Below are 20,491 nucleotides of genomic sequence, written 5' to 3'. Positions count from 1 at the left end.
TAGCTGTACAAGTACAGTGTGCTATGGTGTTTGATAAGCTAGGTTTTGTCCGTCATTAGAACGGCCGCATCTGAGGCAGTAAGTGCATCGCATTATGTTTTCATTAACTTACAGATTATAAAGTTCATTGGAGCTTTGTGGGCGCTACGTTTTTTCTGTCATTTGGCCAAAAGCTCATGTTATCAAAGACAGAAGTGTGACACACAGGCTATATAAGACTATTTAGTACTTGCTATGACTCCACGGCAAATAATAAACTTTCCACTTCTCAAATAGCCTACACATAACATTTATATATAAATATAGTGTTTATTGAGTAACAAAATGCTGTACATATTCAATCAACCAGTCCTTTATTTAACCTTTCATTGCAAACAAGCAGAGATGGTCTAAAGGTACGCTGCACTTCTTTCAAGCAAGAGTTTGGTTTAGTCAAAAGTTCTTTTTAATAGGTTTCATTGGTTAAATAGGCCTATTAATTTGCAAAAACCCACGGAAAGAAGTAAAGGGTGACCACATTTGTTTTTCAAAATTGAGCATGTGACCGTGATTCTTACGCATTCATCATGTCAGTGAGCACGGTATCGCATGTGAATATCGTAGAGAACTTTTTATCTGTGATTAAATTAAATTCTAATTTTGGCCACCGCTGAAATAAGCCATATTACCTGAAAAGTTCAAGTAAATAGCAAGAAATCTGTGTTCTTTCAAGGATGTGCATTTATTGCATGGATGGAGATTAGAAAGAACAGTGTAGGCCCAGCTATGTCTGAAATGGATGTGCATGTGCACCACCGTTCGGTTGAATGATAAAGTTCATCCACGGTTTATCTGTTGATCAGATGCACATCAAAGTTGCGTTCTTTACTTTAGCTCATTATAAAAGTTTATTTCGTCAAATTTTCTCTGTTGTAGTGTATATGTTTTAATAGCTCAATCAATAAATAAGACATTTGTTCTGGAATACCGAAATTGTACTTAAATCTAATTACGCCTCTAATTACCTTAAATCAGAAGATTCACTTAAAGGGGTGGTTGATTATGATTTCACTTTTGTGTAATGTTGCTGTTTGAGCATAAACATCATCTGCAAAGTTACAACGCTCAAAGTTCAAAGCAACGGGATATTTGCTTTTAAAGAAATTGCTTTTTAAGGACTACAACAAACGGCTGGTAGAGACTACACGACATTCCTCCCGGGTTAGTGACATCACCAACCCTAAAATTTACATAAACCCCGCCCCCGGAAGACAATTTATAGATTATCAAGACAGAATGCTAATCAATGACTAGAAGATAACTACACATAAGTAAATTCATCAACTAACCATTCAGAAAAGTCCTGTTGCATTCTACATGTCACTTCTTCTTGAGTCTCTCCATCTTTTTCTGAATTCGGTTAGAACATAAAAGGCTAAAAAAAATGTGACATTTTCAGTGCATGTCTGTGTGAGTGCAAGCTGTTGTAGCTACGCCCCCTGTGCTGGGAGCAGCAGCTCATTTGCATTTAAAGGAACAGACGCAAAACGGTGCGTTTTTGCTCACCCTCAAAAATGTACAATTTTAACATGCTATATAAATATATCTGTAAGGTATTTTGAGCTAAAACTTCACATACACACTCTGGGGACATCAAATGCTTATTTTACATCTTGTGAAAAGGGCATTTTACCACCCCTTTAGGTCCTTGCACACTGAATCCGAAATTTTCGCATAAGTTTTTTCATATCCATCATTCTGTGGCTCTAAACAGTCAAAACACCATTCAAATGCTTGTTACGGATGCGAAAAAAGCAGAAAATCGAACCCGATCCGATTTTTTTTTTTTGACGGACGAAAGTTTCGGAGGCAGTGTGCAAGTGTGATTGACATAACGTGAGGTTGTAGCCTATTTGTTTTTTAACGTGCGAAAATTTCGGACGCGAATTTCGCACTCAGTGTGCAAGGGCCTTTTAAGTGTCATATTATGAAACGCCGAGGGATTTAGCTTTAGGAACTTCAGCATCTAATCGGTTGCAGAAAGCGATTAATCGACCAATCATAATTGGAGTCCGCATTGAAGACAACAGATATGTTTCAAGTTTCAGATAATGGAGCAGGTATGACATACACATCTTTACCTACAGCCTACATACGTGTTCCTGTCAAGAGCAATAATACAGCAATAGCATTTTAGTACTGCTAATACAGAATACGCGTCTTTTTGAAGCTGCAACCGTACAGCGTTAAACGGACAAACGAAGAGAAGGTTTGAGTATTAACGCAATTTTAGAATATTCTTATATTTACTTTACATAATCAAATACAACCAACCACAAATAGCCTAAAACTGGATGCACAGAAACCCAAACGCAGCTAAAAAAAACCTATCTGGAAAACGTAAAAAAAATATATAATAATTAAACCCGAAACGGCCTATTTTTAGATGCCAAGCACATAATCATTTGCATCTTAACAACTGCTTGAAAAGGTCTTTGTTACTATAAAAATGACAGACTGAAAGGATAAGAGGCTCCATGCTTTTCGTCTTCTTCGTCACAGACTGTAGCCTACTTCACTTCACTGCTGTGTTGTGTGTCACCTGCACGAGTGTGTGTGCTAGAAAATACTCAAGTATGGTCTCCTAAAATGATCATTGGACTTATTAGTAACCCTGAATTGATTATGCTTTTCCACGCTGGCCACATGAGGAGCGCGAGCTTATAACAGCTGTTTGTGATCAACACCAGCGAACCTAAAGGTAGAACTGTGGGCATGATTTCCCAGCGCCGCATTGCACTACAAACATGTGCAGCGATTTTTAAAAAAGACAAACAGCTGCTTTCAGAGTGCAATTCCCCAATGGAACCCCGTCCCAATTCACACAGCACTCCAGAGCGATGCCGAATATAGAGGCAGAAAACCCTGTCACTGAAAGACACGCTCGCACTCACTCCCTCCCGCGCGCGCGCACATACACACACACAAGCGCGCACAGCAGGGAGCGCGAGGCGACAGGATGATTCACTTCAAACTCACCAGCACTTCGGGAGACACTTGAATCCAGCGCTGGACATGACAATTGATCGTTTAGTACGAGCGAACATTGGTACAAGTTTACAGTGACACCCAGTCACACACACACACACACACAACTGATAACTGGAAGAGCGCATTACCTTAGTAAGTACCGCCTCGTCCACTCCTTCTGAGCTCGATTTCCCCTCCTTAGCAACCAGAAAAGAGCAGGTTCATGATCTAACTGGCTTGAAGAGACCGTGATGATGATGATGATGGGGTGTTGGTGGGGGGAAGATGATGAAGAGAGAGACTCTGGAGCTGTGCAGCTGTGGAAAGCACTGGGTTCCTTCCACTCTTTCCGTGTCTCGCGCGCACTGGATCCCAGCGTGGGTGGTCGCTGCGTGGAGTGAAGTGCTCAGGTACAGTGTGAGGATCCTGGCATGTGTGCAAACTCAGTGTGAGAGTGTGTGTGTCAGAGGCAAGGAGGGAGGAGAACCGAGGGTGGGGGTTTGGGGGTGGAGTGTCTCCCTCTGTAGTTTCTGGCAAGCAATTCTGAAATATGTATGTTTATTAAGTGAGAGAATGCTTTTTGTAGGCATACCAATTGAGTAATCCCCTCTTATTTCTGCATTTCTCTCATTAGGACATCTTGCTAAAAAAATTAAGAGGATTAGGGTTTAAGAATAAATTATAATAAGCTCTAGCAGTTTATCAATTTATTCTTAAACCCTAATCCAGTAAGAAGGAACAGTAGTACAGGGGTCATTTTTGTCTTTACTAACATTCCAAGTTGACCATATAATTTGGGCACTTTTTGTGCCGAAAACAAGACTGTTAGAATAAAGTGGTCCCTTCACACATGAAATGAGCGACAAGAGTTGTTCACTGTGCTCTGGTGCTCTCACACACACAAGCTGTGAACAGCGAGTTTTTGCGTTTGTGTTCAAACTCCCCCATTCTTCAAGAACAACCTCTTTGCAAAGCCTGCAACATGTGACATTTCACATAAAATGTGCCGCTCAAACAGTTTAGTGTCAGATTGAAACGATCAAGGATCCTTCAGAAGGACGCGTGGTGCTAAACAGCCTAAATAACCAGGTTTGACATACCTTATCACATATTTCCTTAGTTGTTAAGAAATAATAGGATTATAATACCTGAAGAGAGCTAACAGATCATTCTTGAGCCGCAGGAAAACAACGTCATCATGCAACACTGATTGGATGTCACCGCACAGTCTCAAGCCCATCGCTAGCAACTGTCCTAACATCAAAGGAAGCAGATTGAGAAAATATAGTCATTTCATGCTTTTAAAGGAAAAAATATCTGGTATTATATAATGAAATATTAGTGATTTTATTTATATGGCTTTCAATTTTTTATTTTATTTTAATCAGACTACACAAATAATTTTGACTGGCCAAGATGTCTTTCAGAGCTTCACAAGAACTGGAACCGGGGGAAAGAGAGGCAGTTTATTCTGTCATTCTTATTCAGTGAGTCTGCCAAACCTGTGAGTAAAGATATTTCATCAGATGAAAAATTATTGACCACAACTGAGCTGTCTCAAGACGGCTAGTGGGACGCCATCTTGACTCACTTTAATCAAGCTGAAGAAAAAAAAAAAGTCTATATGCTCTTCAGACCGGGTAGAAGTCCTGAAAGCTACAGTTTTTTAATTGTACATCAAGCTCTTTTATCTGAAAAGATCAAGGAAAATCTGATAGCTTTAAAAGGAAAGAGGAAGAATAGATCATCACATCTGGATGATACTGGGAGCCTGAACAAGTCTATATTTTATGTTTCATGTATTCAGTTCCATCGCATGGTTCTGAAATGGATTAGACAAACAGAAAATGGGGAGAAATATTCATTAAATGCCCTAAGTATTCATCCACTGCAGAATGTCACACATCTGGACCACAGAGACCTCACAGAGAACACAGTGTGTCTAATGTTCTTGAGGAAGCCTGCAGGTCCACTCATGTAATCTACGGTTTCATTTGTCTGCTGCATCCCCTCTTCTATCCCATATATATATAAGGGCTGTCAAACGATTAATCGCGATTAATCGCATCCAAAATAAAAGTTTGTTTTTACATAATATGTGTGTGTGTACGGTGTATAATTATTTTCTATATATAAATACACACACATGCATGTATATATTTAAGAAATATTTGCATGTATATACTGTGTATATATATTTATATTATATATCATTTATATTATATATAAATATTTTTTATATAAATAACACATTGTTCTTAAATATATATGCATGTGTGTGTATTTATATATAGAAAATAATTATACTCCATACACACACATATATTATGTAAACACAAACTTTTATTTTGGATGCGATTAATCACGATTAATCGTTTGACAGCCCTAATATATATATATATATATATATATATATATATATATATATATATATATATATATATATACACACACACACATACATATACATATATATATATATATATGCACACATATCCTCTCACACCCAAACCACCCTTCTCTTTTCTTTCCTACTGGCTCTTAATCGGCCTTCTGGCACAGCAGAGATGATACATACCCACAGGGAATCCTGATAGAGTTCTGGGAGTCGGTCGTTACTTTTTGTTAAGTTTTCTTCCAGTTCTGACAAAATATGATGCAACAAGGAGTGATTTATAGAAAGAGGAAAAAAAGTGCACCTTGTAACTTCACAGAGTAGGTTGCCGGTACACATATAATTGGAGTTACTGTGTCTCTGAGAAAACTGATATATAAAACATCAGAGATGCTGTTGCTCAAGAACGTTGCGTTTCCAGTCTGCATATTTCTAGCTAGGGCCATTGTTATCAATTAACCCTTGACCAAATAGCAAGTACTCTACTTTGCAGAGAACAGCCAGGAAAGGGCTATTTATCAGTGCCGGGAAGTGTCCTTTATCGCACCGTACCCTAGCCAGCCCCTTCCTGAGCCCTATAGGTGTTAACACAGCTCCTACACTATTTTTGGGGCTCTCTGTCCTTTCATTGTTTTAGTCAGGATGTATAAAAGTGTCATGGCTGAGTACAACAGCATTTACACACTAGGCTATACTTTGAGACTAGAAATATTGGTAGTTTTCAAGCTATAGTACAAGAAACTTACCCAATACTGTGATTCAAAATACAGATAATTTGATACAAACATGCATTAGCACATGCTCAAATGCTCTCTTTCCAAAAAATCAATACCGTCAGAAGCCATTAGGGAGGAGTAATTGCTCATCATGTCTGAATCACAAATGTATTCAGCCAACCACTCACTCAAAGAGGCATGTGTACACACATATACAGTCATAATGGACATTGGCGCATAGCAACATCAGCACAAATTGACAGTATCAGAAACCCACCCACTCCAGGCTAGATTAATTATTTAGACTAGTGAGAGATGCAAGAAATGCACAGAGGTGTTTCCCTATCTCCAGTAGCCTAATCATCATCTTACTAAATTAGCTTTTCCATTCATGTGGACAAGTAATTATCTTCTGTTGAGCTGCAGGGTGAATATCTGTTGCAAATGCAAGTGTTTTCTCCTTGCACTGAACTAGAGACATTTTTATCTTGAAAGTAATGTTTCAGTGTGCATTAGGGAACATGTCACAAGAGTGTTACATGTGCAGTGCATTTATGTTCTTTCTTACCAGAGACATGCAGGAAAGGGCACATGTTGCATAAATGCCGATTATTAGAGCAGGTAGCTAAGAATAGAAGTCAAGTGTTAAAGTCTGACTGTGACTAAAGTAAAGAGGACTCTAGTAAGGCCGTTCACACCAAGGACGATAAATATAAAGGTGTTGAAAATTAGCGTCCTGCGTGGACAGGTGTTGAAAATTAGCATATTTGCTACAACCCTCAAGCAAATGCAGATGGTTCGTCCATTGTAATTGTGATGTCCATGTGACATATCAAATAAAAATGTAATAATAATAATTTATTAAAGAATAGCAGTCCACACCACAGCTATAACGATAACAGCACAGAGAAATATTGTTGGAATCACTTTCAGAACGATTTGAGAAAACAAAACAGCATTAAAATTGCTTTCTTTTCTTTTTTTAATCAAACAGTGGTTTTAAATGAATTCAGTTAATTAAAAGTTTCTTAAGGATAAAAAAAATCTCTCTGCTAATGCTGTAAACTAGGCCTTATAGGGAGCCCTTAGCCTACTATAATATTAAGTTGCTATTTATTTTTAGATATAAGAATCAACATTCAATTAACAGATTCTATGCAAACATGTAAACTGCACATAAGGCAGTTTTTGCATTAACTTCTAAATCTAATGTTTTTACTCCAATTCGTTGTTGAAATATCATTTACACAGTGGCTGTGACATTTATTTGAAACATAGGCCTACATTATCAAGACATCACTAACAGGATAAGTAAAATATAATGAATATATAGGCTAATATAGTGCATATATTTATCGAAAGAGTTAATTTCTCTAGCTGACAACAAACTGCGGACACTGACTGCCTCAGCCTGAGGTAAATTAGGCTAAATGTAATGCTACGCGGGATTGTTTACAAGGGGATGTTTTTCTGCCGTTGAAACACTGATTTAGCGATTACACGAGATAAGACGTTTCAGTAAGTTGTATTGTATATTTCAACAAACCTTCATATGTTTATTCATGTTTATCAGGAAGAGATGATCGTTCACTCGCGCTCGCTGCTACTGAGGCGCCTATGGTGGTGTCACGCCACATTAAAGAGCTTCAAAACGCTCTAGTTTAGTCTCATTTTACCAAAGGACACGTTTCCAGAATGCATAATTTGTCTCCAGGTTGTCCATGGCAAACTTTACTCTAGCTTGGAAGTGTCTCTTTTTCAGAAGTGGAGTGTTTCTTGGTCAGCAACCTCACAGTCCATTCCTGCATGTGCAGGGCATAGTGACCGTCTTCACTGAGACATCAATGCCTGACTGGGCTAAATCATTCACTAGTGTTCTTGGCAGATGTTCTTGGGTCTTTAGAAACCTCTCTCACTAGTTTTCTTTCCAACGTTTTTGAAATCTTTCGCTTCCTGCCTCTGCCAGTCTTGTTCTCCACTGTGTGGGTCTCTTCAAACTTCTTGATAATCCTTCTCATGGCAGTTCTTGACTTAAAAACGTTTTGATAAATGTGCGTTAACAACTATTTTTCTTAAGTCTAAACTAATTTCTTTTGTCTTTGCCTTGATGGCATATAAAATACATATTTTACTAGTTGTTTTGCCTACTAATCCTCAGCTTAAAGTTCAATTTAAAGGCTTAAATGATTAATTAGGTTAATTAGGCAAATCAACTGCATAAAAAACAAAACATTATCTAGCTCTTTACATATGAGCTAATTAAACAATAATAATTTGGTTAATTACAGTGACAACGAATTAAGAACTCACTTTTTGTATATAGCCTATTAATATAATATAGAGACTATAATATATTAACTATGAATTAACTATAAACTAATAGTATAATAATACTTTATTACTGTATACATTATAAAGTGGTACCAAAGATGGGGTGTTTTTTATGGCATTGGTTCTTTATCCAATTTCTATCCTGGTTCTCTTCTATTAGTGCAAATACTAGAGAGCTCAGTCTGCTAACATCTGCACAGGATCGTGACAGCATTGCAACAGCCGGCACTCTTGGGAAGAGCTCTAAGCCCTTTGCTCCAACTACTTGTTCTACAACATGTTTATTTCAAGTGCACTAAAAATTCCCCATTGCATCGTTCAACCAAAGTTCTCGAGCAGAGGACATTCCACTTCAGTCTGGGTCTGTGCACTCGTTTCCAATTTCCAATAGTCTAAGTCAGATAATAACTTTTGCTCGCTGATATATCCGAAACGTCTCCTACCACCACATACATGAAAATCCAGCAAGGTTATTTGACTTCATTAACTTTCCGGCCAGAAATCGACGGCTGCAGGTCAGAGATGCCCTTTACGTTTATTTTCCATTCTGGGTTAACATTAGCATTTCCACAAAAAGAAGATTCTCTCGCAGCATTTAAAAGTGAATTCAGCGATTCCAATAGAAGCAACTGCCACAATCACATTAGACTGGACTCAGCTGCACGGTCACAAGAGGGTTAACGTCACAATCAGAGGCAGATCAGCAGGAGGACGTGAGAAGCCCTTGGCAATCCAGCCCTGCTCTTCAACAGGCTTTGCTGATTACTTACTGCAAGGTGCAATTATCCTCGCCACTACCGTGGCAAAAATCAGCCTCTTCCACAAAAGCACAACACTGAAAGACGCAAACATAAAACAAAGGTACAGATCGCAGCAATAATAAACACGAGGAGACGTGGGATGACATTCAACTATTGCATTTAGATTAATTTATTGGCTCAGAAAGCAATGGCAGATTACACCTCATAGAGCAGGCGGCAAGCACGAGCCATTCGTTTTGACCAGTTCATGAATAATTACAGCACCTCAAATCAAGTTTTTTTTATTATTATTTATTTATGAAACCTTAATACTGTAATCACTGGAAATTCTCTTTTTAAACCTCTACACTTTACAAAGATGAACAGTATATGTAAACAGTACTTTTTGTTTGTAATCTTAATGCTCCTTTTTAAAATGTGCACATCGTTAAAAACACAATTTTTTTAAAGTTTAGATGGGAGAATATATGGAATAACGTCTAATGACACAATATAAAAGAGATCAAGGGAGGGAAAACAATCCCAGCCTCATCTCTCTCAAAAGGGACTGCATACGCAAGAACAAGAAGCAACATCAAGAGCCATATGTTTATGCATGTCCATAAACGAATAGCGATAGATTTATACAAAATGAAAGAAGGAAAAAAAAAAACAGTGCAAAGAAATTCAAATCAGAGAGCTAAGAACAAAATAAGAAGAGATAGGAGATAAAGAATGAATTAAAATTCACATTCCCACAGTCATCAATATTTACCTTGAACAAAACCATTTATGCGTTTAAAAATGATAAAGGATTGAGAATGATGGGAGAATGAATACCAAACCCGAGTGGAGTGATGCGAGAATAAATAGAAGTCGTGTTTTGTCCAGTCAAGGAGTTTGATGCTCTCGTTTCACCCTCCCGACTGAGGCAGCAAAACCTAGAAATGAAACTAATAATCTCATGTCGTTCTCCACATTGTGCAGGTCGTCCCGACCGAGGCAAAAGTTTGGCATTCTTAGCGTTTCGTTCTCTACGGGTATCAGGAGGCACTTTCTGAGACACTTCGAGTGATTCCTAGAACAGAATCGATTATGGCTGCTCACTGTTCACAAACTCAAATCGAAGTTACCTCCGGATCCATTGTGCACATCTTCTTCATAATACGTAAAGTTTCCAGAAATCGACTCGTCCTCATTATACTGAGAAACCAGCTAGTGCTTTCTGAAGAGTATAAACAGTATAATGGAGGAGATCTATACAATATACATTACTTGGGTCAGTGATATAAGTAGGGCAGGATGTTTGGTCTTTGACGCCTGACCTTTCTGCTCTGGGAATGCCGCCATGTTTGGACGAGGGACTGAGAAACTGACAACAAGAGCAAAGTGCTATAACCGGGTGTGAGATTACAGGGCAGTTGTTCAATATGATTGATCCCAGACAGTGAAGCTGGCTCTTAACTAAGCCATCCCCCTGGTTCTGCGTTCTTTGACCAATGACGGCCAAAGCACCCAAGATCTGACTCCGTGTGTGTGTGTGTGTGTGTGTGCATTCTTTCTGAGGCTAGTTCCTGCAAGCAACTTGTGTCTCCTTTTATGAGTTCAGATATGACTCCTAGGCTTCCTTTTTTCCCTTTTCTCAGAAAGGCACCTCCTCTCATCCCTGATATTGAATCCAATACCCGTGTGTCTGGTTTTTACAGCGTTATCTCTTGTTTGAATGGAAGGTTTCCATCACTATGAGTGTGTATAGGCAACGTGGAAACAAACTGGAATAGATTAGAGCTGAAGTCAGGTGAGACGATCACTTATTACCACTAGATGGCACTAAAGCAAAACAATACCAGACTAGGGCTCCACAACTTGCACAACAAAAGATACTGCAGCTCAGGCAGAACTCTACTAGAAATAAAAATAATACCAAAAATAAAAACAGAGTCCAAAAGAAGTGACATCCCCTTCCGAAATATACGCTATTCACAGATGTCCGTTGTACTGCACGCATACAGAATCGAAATTGTTTACTCGTAACATAAATGAAATAAATAACTGAACTGTTCCCAAAATAAGACATGTCCTTAAATTCCAGACTTGTAGGATCATCAGTGTTCGTACCACAGACTTGAGATGTATTTGAGAGGAATCAAGGCAGAATATTGCCAAAGTCCAGTCTTTAGGACAAGGATTCAGACTCCCTGCTATTGCTTCGTTTGATGTTGAGATGAAACATCACAACATAACACAAGTTTTGACTTCATTATGAGCAAAACACTTAATGCCACCTTCAGAAAAAAGGGAGCATTCCTTCTTTTGAAACGCAATTGGCATTTGAAGAGCAGGGCGGCACATTTGTAGTTTGTAGATTGGTTTCGCCAGAACATGCAGACAGGCTTTTTACAGTTAGGGAAAAAAGCACGAACTCCAAAACCACAATGACGCTGCACGTTTCACAACATGGTACTGGATGCTGAAATGTTGTCGTGTAGCAGAGGAGTCTTCTACTCGGGCTCTGAGGCAGGGGGTCTTCATGGGGCAGGGCTGTAGCACTATCCAAATGACTGGAACTGAATGTCTGGTTGTCAGTTGTAAGTAGGGCACAGGAGGGACAAGAATGGAACAGCCTGGAAGGCAAAGGCTGGCATCACAGCCAGTCACTAGTTACTCCTGTGGGCGCTTCTAATGATGCCCCAAGGGACCTAGAGTGGAGAAGTCACCACAGAAAAGGGCTGAAGAATTGTATTTTCCTGACTTTGAGCCATGCCGCCACAGATGTGTTGACAGTTTGAAGAGGAATGCTAATGTGAATATCAAATTGTGTTGAATTGTGAATGGACGATTCTCAATCCGGTCACACATGGGAGTAAAAGTCTCTCCCATGTCTGTCTGGTCCTCGAGAAGTCTATTGATCTTGACCGTCTTCTGCAGATGGCTCAGTTCAGATCGATGGTGTTAAAGACCCACTCTGTGAACTTCTTGAGCTTGGCAGCAGAGCTTTGAGACTCTTCTTGCAGCCTCTGATTGTCCTCCCAAAGCCTCTTAATTTGTGCCTGCAGTTTCAATTTCTCTTCCCTTTCCTGGAGGAAAAGAAAAACTTAGTGAGAGACTGATAAATGTGAGGGTGAGTACACTAACTTTAAATATCGACAGAGCTCCTGTTTACTACTAGGAATGTAAATGCAACACAAAAAGCAAGTACATTAAACGTTTCAAGGCAAATTATCAAACACTTTTTATCTAGGAAAAATAAAGGCACTACGACAATTGCTAATTCTGTTGTTCCAAAGTGAATCATTCCGAGTCAATTACAGTGGTTCAAGATTTGAGGACTTACAGTTTCATATAACTTCCACAAGTAAAAATCCCCATTTTCTCCATAGGGGAATTATAAACTTGTTTTCTTATAAACTAGACTTACTGTGACCTATGAGGATGTTAATCATTGGTATATGTAATTGTTGAAGTCATCAGCCAGTATTAGTTCAACTTTAAAGTGACATTACCCATGATTCTGCAGAGAAATTTCTACCAATCAAAGAATCGCTATAAGCGATAAATCTTTAAAGGGAACATATCATGAAAATCTGACTTTTTACGTGTTTAAGTGCTATAATAGGGTCCCCTGTGCATTTACCAACCATGAAAACGTGAAAAGTGACAACCTAGTAACTTTGTTTTGATAAGCCTTTCTCTGCAAGCATTTAAAAAATTATGCCAATCTGATTTCGTTCCCCTTCTGACGTAGGAAGGGAATATTATTTTAATATTACCGCCCCTTAATCTGCACGTTTCCACCCACGGCACCGCCATTTGGTTTACGCATTATTATACGCAAGCGACAACAGTGTAACCAGTTCTAACCAAGCGGCAACCTCCCCGTCTCTCTCTTGAAACCAACACGGAAGTGAGTTAAACTGCAATTCATTAACTGGCCGCTTGGCCTGGCTGCAGAAGTGAGTCAAATCTGTATCTCCCTCATGTTAAAATTACCAACTTTACAGCAGAAAAAAACATGTTTACAGCCTGGTTCTCTATGTGGCTTTGGTCTATACAGCTAATTTTGCCCTTCATAACAACTGTGAGGGGGGTGAATTTTTTTATAACTCATCCGTTTAGTTGATTAATATTTAAATTTAAGGGTGTGGCCACTTGAGTGACAGGTGGATTCCCGCTGATGTCAATGCTAGCCGTTTGTCTGCTGTTACTAGCCGTCACTTCACCTCAGCAAATGTTGCTGCTGAACTTGCCTTCTCTGCGGTGTTTGTGCTTTTTTTCGGGATTATTTCATACAATTTAATACTTGGGTACAAAGCCCACGTCTTTGGATTCAGTCGTTGTCGTCGAGTATCGTTTGAGAGAACAACCAGCGCTGTATTTCAGTTGTTTTCCTCTGTGAACATGCACTAATGGATGTCAGACAATTTCGTTGCTTTTTGGGGTTTTCAAATTTATAACGTCAATAAAGGCTCGTTCGTTCTGCTCTCACGGAACAGATAGATTATATGCTTATGTGCCGTCAGATGAAATCATGCAGGCGTCGGCGCTTTCTCCGTCCGTGCAATAAATGCACATCCATGAATGAGCGCGGATTTTCTAGCGCATTTACTTGCACTTCAAAGGCAATATATCTATGGTTTAACGGTTTAACCCATTTGAGAGGCGGCCAAAATCAGAATTTAAAATGGACTGAATAAGCTCTCTACGAACTTGAGCGATGCTGCGCTGACGGACCATGAAAGAGTGACTGACATGTATGCACATAAATCACTGTCACACACAAACACTCTCGAAGTAATACACAGTCTCACTTGTAGCCATTTCGAAGGGCAAAAACAGGAACTTTTAATTGGCTTTACATCATCAGCTAACTCGATCACGTCGAGCTAGGTGATTTCAGATAGCCAGGCTCATATCTATGGCCAGGCTGGCTCCTCAGCTCCACTCACGCCACGCCTGTTTGCCTATTTTCTGTTATCCGGGAGTGACGCAAGGCCAAGATGGCGACGGACGGCTCCGCCCACTTTAGGCTTCAAAAATGCTCTTCAGAAACCTACGGGTGACGTCACGGACACTACGTCCATATTTTTTTACAGTCTATGGTTCTAACGCAATGGCAAAAGTTGAGCAAAGCATGCAAACTGTTCTGTTGTTGGCTGCACAGACAAGCACAGAACACTATTTGACCAAAGAAATGCCACAGCTGTCTTATAAAGACCTCAGGGAACTGTGTCAACTTGTGTAAAAGTTAAACATGACAGTATATGCAAGTCAATGAGATTAATCAAGGTAACTCTACAACAACTACATCCATGTATCATGTATCCACTAACCATTCAGAAACGTCCAGGTGCAGTCTAAAAGTTACAATCTCTTCCTTAGTCTCTCTGTAAGGCTGCACTCCGCTATGGGTTATTTCGGAGATTTGACTGAAATTCGCGTTTGTTATTGCTGGAGTATCTTGTGTAAAGGATCGTCCGTCTTCTGAACGGAGGCGAGGAGCAGCAGCTCATTTGCATTTAAAGGGACACACACAAAAACGGCGCGATTTTGGTCACACCCAAAAAGGGGCAACTTTGACAAGCTATAATAAATGATCTGGGGGGTATTTTGAGCTGAAATTTCACAGACATTCTGGGGACCCCATAGATTTATAATACATATTGTGAAAAGGGGCATAACATGTCACCTTTAAATCAATTGTTTTAATTTCTCCATTGTCTTCATGGCATTGTTATTCTTTCCCTTATTAAAGCCATTAAGTACTTTTGTCTTTAAGTCCTATTTTCAAATAGTTATGATCCACCTCATAGCTGGTTGTATTGGTTCATAACTCTTAAATCCCTATCCGAAAAACACATCAGGAACCAAGGCCCCTGAGACAGTGGACTGGCACTGTTACACTTTTATTGACATTTACATGTGGTTGCCATAGTAAAAGCAGAATAACTGACTACAATCTGTTTGTATTGCTGAAAATGAATGCTTCACACATTGTTGGTGCATTACCACCACAAGCAGAGCCATCATTAAGGAGGGAAAAGTGGAAACGATTCCCGACGGCTCACACTTTAACCGACACCCTCGGACAATAACTTCAACTGAGGGGGGGGGGGGGGGGGGTTGGGACCAATAAAAACAGAACCAGGGCCCTTGAAATTCTAGCAACGGCCCTCACCACAAGTGTGCATTGGTTTTCAATAAATGGCTGTCAATTATTCCTGATTTATTTAACCCTGAATAGGTCAAAGAGGCTATTATGAATATTGTATAAGTTCTACTCACTTTCTTCAAGTCCTCCTGCAACATCTTCACCAAAGCCTCCAGCTGAGAAACCTTCCCACTGTAGCTTGAAGGCCCCTCACTAACAGAAGAACCAGAATTAGGACAAAATGGATGCCATTTCCAAGAAACTACAACACAACTAAGAAACCACATACACATACCAAAAGGGGACTATTTATGGGACTATTATGAAAAAGCTGAGAAGTGAGAGGGTAGCGGATGTACCTGGGGGAGAGTCTGGTGTGGGGCACTGGCTGCAGCTCTAGATGCTGAGGACTGAGTGAAGACTCTCCTCTCTGACTGACGTCCTGAGAACTAAACATAAACCCTCTTTGCACTGAGAGGGGAATGGGAGGAGAAGAGTGTGATGGAGTTGAGAGAAAAAGAGACAGAGAGATGATGGTGTGATGACAAGCAGAGCATTCATTTAACTGTGAAGGCATTATTAGGCATATGATAAAGCAGCACCTCGAGCTTAACACAGTCTCACATTATTTCACATCTGTCCATCAGAGCAAGCCCTCAGGGGACATTTCCATTAATGTAACAGCATTTCACTCATTATTATAAATCCTTACGTTTCAGCAAATTCAGCATATTACATCTTCTCACAAAATGGATAAATCCTTAACGTCATAAACCCCAGTAATGGGTGTTTCTTTAACTATGGGCACTTTTGGCCCTGTCTTGTGATCCTTTAGAAATTAAAACATTTCACACTTTCATTAGGTTATTTAATTTTACAGTCAAATGCCATTTTTTCATGAACACTGCCATCACAAGCACCATTCTCTCCACATATGTTTTGTGTTCGCTGTTTGATAACATTCTGGTTATGATAACAACACTGATGGAAATAGCATTTTTGGGATAGCGTCACTTTCTAATGCTAATTTTATGAATCATAATTGCATGCAGTAAGTCAACTTGTTTTCAGCAATTGAAATAAAGCTGAAATAGAAGGCTAACTAACAAACTCAAATAAGTAAGAACAACAAAAACTACAAAACTGCATCATGTGTCTTGCAGAGGTTTGCCGTTTTGAATGATCCTTGGTCAGTTTTTCTTGATCCATGTCAAATTTAGAGCCGAAGCTACTTTTCACTGTGCACGGACATAGTGACATAGTGTAGCTTTAACAATCAACCCCTGGCATATGAAAGTGCCCATATTTGAAGAAACACCTTAATATATGAATATTAACTAAGTAAAAACCTCTCCCTCCTACAGAAGATGGACAGATGGATTGTGCAAAACTGTAACATAGCTGAGGAGGACAGGTAAAGAGAAGAGAAATGGGCTCACTGCGCTGTGGTCTTCTCTCACCCTCGTAAGCATTGGCAACATCCACGAGGTGGGTCCAGTCCAGGCCGCTGTCTGTGTCCGTGTCCGGGAGGGGCATGAGACCCAGTTCAGGAGGAGGCAGCCTGTGCCGCTCGTGCAGGTCTGCTAGAGAGGTGTCAGACGCTGAGAGGTCACCTAACACATAGCCAATGAGAAAACGTGAGGTGGCGTGTGTGTGCGCATGTGTGTGATTGGGAACATAATGGGGAAATTTAGGGGACTGCAGTGGTACTGAATGAAAACATCCCAGACAATGAAACATTAAGTTGAATTTAGCTTTGAAGTTGTAAAAATATAGAATTTTTCACAAAAATTAGTTTGAGATCAAACAATAATTGGTGGAGCCCCTGCAGTACTGTCACAGACCCAGGGGCTTATTAGATTTGCTCTATGATAAATGCATTTCTAGGACATCTCTATAGATTGTGCCACCCTGTAACGGCACTATGACCCAATCATGACAGGTTTTCTTACCATGCATCTTGATGCCCATTTTGTAAGAAGGTCTGCGCAGTGGGGCGCCACGGGTGGTTGGCGATCGTGGAAGGGTAGAGCAGCTGAAGAGCACGTCGCTGGCCAGAGCCTGCTCCAGAATGGAATCTCCCAGAGACGGCAGCCGCTGACCCCGGTATATACTCTCATCTGACAGGGTGCGCTGCAGAGAACGGCGCCCTGAGCTTGCTAGACCTGAGGAGGAGGACTGCAAGGAAGAAGGATTTCATAAGCTGCTCACGTGTAAATGAACACTCAAAAATGACAGCACACTCGCTCAGTATCACAGCGCTTTTCAGTTGATGACGTACCTTCTTCTCCTTGTGCTTACTGGATGAGGGAATTTCTGGCACCATCAGTTTCTTCAGATCTTCTTCCACTGTGGACTTGCACATGGCTTGGGGAGAGTGCAGATCCCTAAGAGAGGGCCTGGATTGAGAAGACCCAGTGTCTGTCCCCTCACCCTGTGGTCTTCTAGGGGGAAGAGGCAGAACGCAGGATTCTGAATTAAACAAAATCCTTGACTGGCAATTGTAAGGCAATCATTTCCACATTTACAGGATCAATATGCCGTTTTACTGTTATTACTCTTCCTCTCCAGAAGGTGGCAGTCATGTATTAGTAGAAACAAAAATTCAAGAGCCAGAGGAAAACAGACCCTAAGCTCTTCAAAACAAAAAGATTACATAGATTTATTGCCACTGAAAAGAGAGGTCAGAGCAAACTCAACTAGAGAATTAACTTGTCTATTAAATAATGTGACAAATTTATCTAGCAAGACTGCAAGTAGTCCATGATTTATGAACTTGAACTTGTTGTGACCGTTTCCCTGTGTGTATCTTTTGAAACATCTCTCCTTCACATCTTTATAATCCAGTCACATATCTTTTAACCATCCATCATCCCCACAGCTGAGCACCTTTACTTACTTGCGTGTGTCCCCAAAGTCCACAGAGTTTATGGTGCTGCCCGGTTTCCTCCAGCCGATCAGGTACTTGCTAGTGGCCCCTTGGCGAGGATAGAAACTCTTGGGGCCAGGTGACACCGAGCTCTGGGAGGAGGAGGAGGAGGAAGAGGGGGAGGTGGCTGAGGAAGACTCTTCACGTGGGGAGCTGTGGCTGGAGCTCAGGACTGCAGGGCTGACAGAGTGGCGTGTGCTGAGGGAGAGCCAGATAATGGGAAAACATGTCTAGTCTGTCTCAGAAAATAAATAACCTAGAAAAATAGTACACATACTTTATAGCATGTGTACACATACATATAGCATTATTTGCCATAATAGTACTACTACAAAAAAAAATGCATACAGTATATCAAAGAATTGTAACATGACATGCAAAACTAACATCCAAACTCTGGAGCACATTTCTGAATAGATAAACATTTCTTGCCCAAAGATAAGATGTGTGCGGTTGCCAGGGAGTTGCTATGCAGTTGCTAAGGTGTTCTGGGTGCTTTCTAGAGAAATTATAATGTGGGGGAAATCTAATGTGTTCTGGGTATTGATGGTTAATTATTTGCTCAAATCAAATAAACCCAATGCGACAATGCAAAGATGCGTGTTGGGTGGTTACCAAGGTGTTGCTATACAGTTATTCTGGGTATTGCTAGGTGGTTGGTTGTTAAAACGTTGTGTGTGGTTGCCATGGTGTTATTAGGGTACATCTAAGGTGTTATGGGTATTTTTGGCAAGATTATGATTAAATTTCATATTTGAAATCACCAATGAAATCTGACAACAACTGTCTCATAAATTTAGTTTCTAAACGCTGGAATCATGACAAAAAGCGGCATTTTCCAGGCTGAACCAAGCCTGTGTAGTCCTAAGCGCACATCTCAGAACACTGACTGTTTTATAGGAACCGGCTCTACTAACGGCAGCTGCAGTGACGTGATGACATTACCAATCGGTGATTGGCTCTATCCTTTAGAAGGCGTGACTTATTCCGCCATATTGCACGTTGCACTTTCTCCCATTCATAGTAATACGAGTGCACAGTCTTTCTGTATAAAAAGTCTTTGGTATTACTAGGTGGCTGCTTACAGGCCCAAATAAAAAAAGCCCACCATCACAATGCTAAGATGTTGAGTGTGGTTGCCAGAGTGTTGCTAAGGTATTCTGGAAGGTTACAAGGGCATTGCTTAGGGAGTTTTGAGTATTTGCTAGGTTGTTGCTTGCAAGTTCAAATAATAATAAAAAAATAAAAAACAACAAACAACTACAAGTCTCAGTAAAAGTTGTGTAAAAGTGAATCAAAGAATACCTAGAATGGGAGGCCATGTCACTCAGACTGTAAGAACTGCCATCCCGGACCAGTAGATGGGTCGGTGGGCTTCGGGTAGTAGGTGGTGGCTCAGCAGGGGACACTGGTGACTCTGCAGCGGGAGGGGACCTCTCAAGCACCCTCCGGCCCCCTTCTGTAGGACTGTGCCAGGGTGAAGGAGCTCTCTCTCTGGCCCCAGCTGCTCCCACAGCCAGCAGAGAACTAGAACTCCCATGGGTGGCCCCGTATGACGTAGCATCGATGCCACTGTCAGCTGAAGCACCCTGCAGGTAGCCACCGCCACCCAGACCGTTCGGCTCAGAGTCCGGCTGCTCTCCCACCCCTCCACTACCCAGATCATACCACTTGTCATCACTGTGACCCCCACTAGACGTGGTACTGGAGAGCGTATTACTGCTGGAATGGGAGTACGGACCTTCAGACTGTAAGAGAAAGGAAATGGTCGCTGAAAAGGTCAAATATTCAGAAAGAGTTAAACTAGATAAGAAAACTAGATTTTACACCATAATGCTAAAGCACAGTATTTCTTAGAAAAAATGTTAACAAACTGCTTTTACTGCTTATTAATAATTATGTGCTAAATCAAAGTCAACCAACAAAATGTGGTGCAACCAACATGCAAAAAAAATGGAATAAATAATAATAATAATAATAATAATAATATCATAGAGAGAACCCGTTTAGACACATGTCTGTGTGCTTTTTTTGACAAGACTTATTCAATGACAGTATTCAATGAATATGAAATTCAAAAGAACTGCACTAATTTGAAATGGAACAAGATTTAAAATCTTTTGTAACATTATAAATGTCTACTGTCACTTTACATCAATTTAATTTCTTTCCCATTTTTTTTTTTTTTTAAATCTTACTTAGCACCAACATTTGATAACATAT

The 20,491-nt window shown here is 40.2% G+C and overlaps 2 protein-coding genes across 14 annotated transcripts in view; both read right to left on the bottom strand.

Moving 5' to 3' along the window:
• Window positions 1-7,882, bottom strand: part of rgs6 (regulator of G protein signaling 6) — a 73,359-nt gene extending 65,477 nt beyond the window's left edge. The window contains exons 1-3 of one of the 8 annotated variants that reach the window (XM_079887663.1): window positions 7,797-7,882; window positions 4,158-4,258; window positions 3,159-3,552 (exon numbers count right to left, since the gene is read on the bottom strand). The gene's annotated coding sequence lies outside the window, so the exon portion shown is untranslated. The other 7 variants (XM_079887661.1, XM_079887660.1, XM_079887664.1 and 4 more) reach the window with 7 other exon arrangements.
• A 1,471-nt stretch (window positions 7,883-9,353) lies between these two features.
• Window positions 9,354-20,491, bottom strand: part of sipa1l1 (signal-induced proliferation-associated 1 like 1) — a 98,821-nt gene continuing 87,683 nt past the window's right edge. For 3 of the 6 annotated variants that reach the window (XM_079887649.1, XM_079887652.1, XM_079887647.1), the window contains 8 exons: window positions 19,574-20,016; window positions 18,239-18,466; window positions 17,621-17,783; window positions 17,292-17,517; window positions 16,779-16,952; window positions 15,699-15,810; window positions 15,474-15,552; window positions 9,354-12,268 (listed from right to left, as the gene is read on the bottom strand). In XM_079887649.1, the coding sequence (XP_079743775.1) occupies window positions 12,125-12,268; window positions 15,474-15,552; window positions 15,699-15,810; window positions 16,779-16,952; window positions 17,292-17,517; window positions 17,621-17,783; window positions 18,239-18,466; window positions 19,574-20,016 (1,569 nt within the window). In that variant the 3' untranslated portion in view covers window positions 9,354-12,124. The remainder of the gene's footprint in view (window positions 12,269-15,473; window positions 15,553-15,698; window positions 15,811-16,778; window positions 16,953-17,291; window positions 17,518-17,620; window positions 17,784-18,238; window positions 18,467-19,573; window positions 20,017-20,491) is intronic. The other 3 variants (XM_079887651.1, XM_079887650.1, XM_079887648.1) reach the window with 3 other exon arrangements.

Source organism: Squalius cephalus (genome assembly GCF_949319135.1).
Source record: "Squalius cephalus genome assembly, chromosome: 12".
NCBI lineage: Eukaryota > Metazoa > Chordata > Actinopteri > Cypriniformes > Leuciscidae > Squalius > Squalius cephalus.
The sequence above is the reverse complement of the archived record's forward strand: the minus strand, read 5'-3'. Positions and strand labels throughout refer to the sequence as shown.